The sequence below is a fragment of the Sinocyclocheilus anshuiensis genome, unplaced genomic scaffold (genome assembly GCF_001515605.1).
Source record: "Sinocyclocheilus anshuiensis isolate Anshui unplaced genomic scaffold, SAMN03320099.WGS_v1.1 scaffold1413, whole genome shotgun sequence".
In the NCBI taxonomy this organism is placed as follows: Eukaryota; Metazoa; Chordata; class Actinopteri; order Cypriniformes; family Cyprinidae; genus Sinocyclocheilus; species Sinocyclocheilus anshuiensis.
This window is the reverse complement of record NW_015549649.1, coordinates 2372-6354: the sequence shown is the minus strand read 5'-3', so window position 1 is coordinate 6354 and position 3983 is coordinate 2372. Positions and strand designations below refer to the sequence as shown.

General features: G+C 43.7%; 1 protein-coding gene across 2 annotated transcripts in view; it reads right to left on the bottom strand.

The window, feature by feature from the left end:
* The window catches only part of LOC107660205 (fibrillin-2-like), an 11726-nt gene extending 8019 nt beyond the window's left edge, over positions 1-3707 (bottom strand). For both annotated transcript variants that reach the window (XR_001630977.1, XM_016449461.1), the window contains exons 1-6: positions 3586-3707; positions 3366-3488; positions 3127-3243; positions 2893-3021; positions 1711-1830; positions 1402-1633 (exon numbers count right to left, since the gene is read on the bottom strand). Coding sequence is in view for 1 of the 2 variants with exons in the window: in XM_016449461.1 (XP_016304947.1) it covers positions 1402-1633; positions 1711-1830; positions 2893-3021; positions 3127-3243; positions 3366-3488; positions 3586-3691 (827 nt within the window). In the remaining variant the exon portion in view is untranslated. The remainder of the gene's footprint in view (positions 1-1401; positions 1634-1710; positions 1831-2892; positions 3022-3126; positions 3244-3365; positions 3489-3585) is intronic.
* Positions 3708-3983: the final 276 nt, after the last annotated feature.

Below are 3983 nucleotides of genomic sequence, written 5' to 3'. Positions count from 1 at the left end.
ATTACGTTTTACCCTACTAGAATTGATGCCGACCATGCTTATCATATTCATAAGTGCAACAAGTCATTTGCATGTGAAAGTAGAAACACGTGCAATTCTGTTTCTTCTGGGCTGATTATACTATACTTCTGGGCTGATTATAACGTGCACGTTAACTTTCCTCATGAAATGTGTCTGTGGGTCCGACAATAGCCTCCACAATGTCATAGCTCGTGGCCAGCGTACTCTTAAGCAGTTATAAGCAGCAGGCTGTCTAATATGCGTGAACTCTTTTATTTGTGTTATCACTTAGATTATGGCCATTTGACTTATAGCAGTGTCCAGTGTTTCCCATACATTGAGTTATTTGTGGCGGCTCATCACAATATCAAAACTGACCGCCACAAATAGATTCTCCAAAAGGCTTATACTTCGTTGAATAAACTGAGAACTGCACGTTTCAAAATTAAAATGCAGCGCGTGTGTTTTTATATGAATGTTTATTTGAAAAGAACCGACCGTCTTCAGAAAAGCTTCGATGTAATTTTCATTTCGTCTTTCCTGTAATGCCTGAAAAAAGTAGCTTTTGTGAGCGCAGCACTTATTAGATTGCATCCGTTACCAGGGAATCTGCTATATCTCCTGCTCCAACAGCGCCTCCTGCTGGCAGAGAATGAATTTTCATTTGCAAGTGTGGGAAACACTGGTGTCTGTCAGCAAACATAAACAAAAAGCATGCTTCAGAACTGTTTTGAGAAGGTGCTCAAATTTTGAGCCATCTATTATTACTATGAATTAGGCTACTACTATTACTACTACTACTACTACTACTACTATTTTGTACCATGCAATAATCATTTACTCAAACTCAAACATATCGGGCAAAAAAACTGGCATCATACATCGGCCATCGGCTGCCCTGATTTCTAAATATCGGCATCGGTCGACCTCTAATTATGATCAATGTATCGCACTGGCCCGACAGTGGAAAAGCAGCTATTGATGTTGTTTTGTCTGACTGGAAGCAAATCCTGTGGTCATGTTCTGACATCTTACAGAAAGTCTTGCCAATGATTTTGAATGCTCAAGTACGCTTGGATGTTGGATTTTTCAGATGTGTTTGTTTAGGGATGGAGCTAAACCCTGCAGGACAGTGGCCTTCCAAGACCAGAGTTGACCTCCCTACTATATAGTGTACAGTATGTTCAAACTATTTGGGTATCCAGTACTGCTCCTGAAGGGCCACCTTCCTAGATTTTACCCCTTGAACTAGCTAGTAAAGGTCTTCAGGATTACTAGAAGCATCAAGGTGGGTGCGTTGGAGAAAGCTGGAGCTGAACTCTGAAAGAAAGTTGTCCTCCAGGAGCAGGAATGCACACTTGTGGCATAAACAAATATGAGCAGGCTAGCCTAAATACTCACCCTTGTCCTGCTCGGTAGAAGCCTCCGGGACAGCCACACAAGTATCCGCCATCTGTGTTGGAGCAGCCATAGCTGCAGGGGTTATTGTTCAGGTTGCATTCATTAACATCCTGGCATCCGCCAGCAGAGGACTCAAAGTCGAAACCTGACGGGCACGTGCACTTATAGCTGCCCAGAGTGTTATAGCAAGATGCAGACCCACAGACTTGGTTCCCGGCACATTCGTTCTCGTCTGGGTGGAAGGAAGACACAGAAATTAGGACAACTGCGCAACTGAAAATCGCTTTTCATCTGCGTAGAAATACTTACCCACACACTGGTTCCACTGGTAGTGCTGAACGTAACCCTGCGGACATCCGCAACGATATCCTCCCAACATGTTCTGGCAACCGTGTTGGCACCGGTGGTTTCCGCCACATTCATCGACGTCTGTCAGAAACCAAAATTTGGTTAGCATGTGATTCTAATATATGGTGGCATAGATTGCGTTTGTGCCCGCCCACCTTCTTAGCGGTGTTGGTTCCATAATTATAATTTTTTTCAATCAATTTTCCCATTGGGATTTTGAAAAATGCTTCGTTAAAGCATTATAAGCCATGAACCAAACCGAACAATTCCATGAAGCATTGCAAATGACAATCTGAAGCCCAAAGTATACTTCGGGCATTCATGATCCGTGACGGTCCGTGCACTGTCCGTGTGATGCAATTTTCGTAATCAGAAGTGTCCGCGGACATCCGCGTACAACAGCGCAGGCGTGAGGTGAATGTTGAGACAGAACAAGTCCACGAGGTGGTACTGCGATGCGTTGAATATGCTTTGAAAGCCACGTTGACACGGCTGTGTGCGAGACGGAGCAGAACGCGTAAAAAGAAGTATACTCGGAACTTAAAAAAGAAAGTAAAATCTGTATTTAAGTTAGTGCTGTCAATCGATGACATTTTTTTCACTAATCGCAAATTTTTTCTGAAATTAAAGTTGGAGTGTGCATTTGAAAAGTCTCCCGTTTGATATGGTCGTAAAGAGGTTCTGTGTCTAAATAAATGCAATTGTTTTCCAGAAAAAAGAGACAGAAGCAGTGGTTGTGAGTGGGGTGGCCAACCCTAGATCCGCCCCTGCCTTAATTGCATTAAATATTTTTAACGCGCTAAATGGGAAAAAATTAATCGCCTGCGTTAACGCGTTTTGACAGCACTAATTTAAGTATTTTGAGAGCGGCTTGATTACGTCATTTGCGGTGCTTTGTGGGAGTGCGTGGGGCTAAAGACCTCTGTAGGCAGGATTTGATCACCACAACTCTGATTGGCGGAATTTTCTGTAAAGCATCATGGGTAATGTAGTTTTTCCACCACGAATTCTGCTGTTAAACACGATTATGAACTAATGTGAACAGATGGTTTCAACAAAAGCATATAACATATATATTATATATACATATTAACAAGCGATATCTGCAAAATATTTCAAATGGGCTCATAATGGGAAACCTACCATCACAGTTGATTCCCGTGCCATCCAGAGAGAAGCCCTTCTGACACTCGCAGTTGAAGCTGCCGGGGGTGTTGAGGCAGGAGGCGCGGGAGCCGCATAGGTTTGGCTGATTGCTGCATTCGTTGTTGTCTACGAGATGAAGCATGGAGGCAATTTTAGCTCCAAATGACCCGCTCAATTATTTAGACTCTGGGCTAGGCATGTTAGCGGGCGGTTTGAGTTCATATCACTCACCTATGCATGCCGTCTGGTGCTGTGTGAAGCCTGAGGGGCATTTACAGGTGAAGCCACCGATCGTGTTGACGCACAGGAACTGACAGTTGTGTTGCTTGGTTGAGCACTCGTCCAAATCTGGGATGAAATAAGCAGTTTTTCATGTCAGCACACATTGGTTTGATCATTGGGGCGAATTATTGCTACGACCAGATTTTAATCGCAGCAAGGAAAAATGTACACATTAATTATGAGCTAACCTTTGCAGGTCTTCCCATCAGGCTGTAGGATGTATCCTCTGGGACACGAGCACAGGTAACTGCCTTCGGTGTTTTTGCACAGGAAGTTACACGGTTTGGGCGACTGAGAGCACTCGTCCATATCTAATTGAAAAGCATCAAGTATTGCATCAAAACAGGCTTTTAGAACCGTATCACACTTTGTCTTAAATAAGGGTTACGGTGAGCGAGGAGAACGTACCGACACAGGAAGTGCCAGTGAAGCCATCGGTGTAACCCACGTTGCAATGGCAGCGGAAGGAGCCGACGCTGTTGATGCACTGGCCGTTCTTACACAGGTTAGGCATCACCTCACACTCGTTGATGTCTGCAAAAATACAGTAGATATGGTATCCATATATGCATTCTTACATCTAAAAGAAATGCCTGAATTTCAATGAAGTACTTCTAACTAAACATCTATAGCTAGGGCTTTCATGCTTTCATCTCATCAGTAAAGCCGCTTCTGGTGATAAGTAGTAAATCTCCAGCACGTGCTTTCAGATGGAGCGGCATTTACTACACAGAGTTCACGGCAATGAATCGCCTGCGATTTTGAAAGCGATTTTGTGTAGCTTGTCAGTGAACTACGGCTCTATG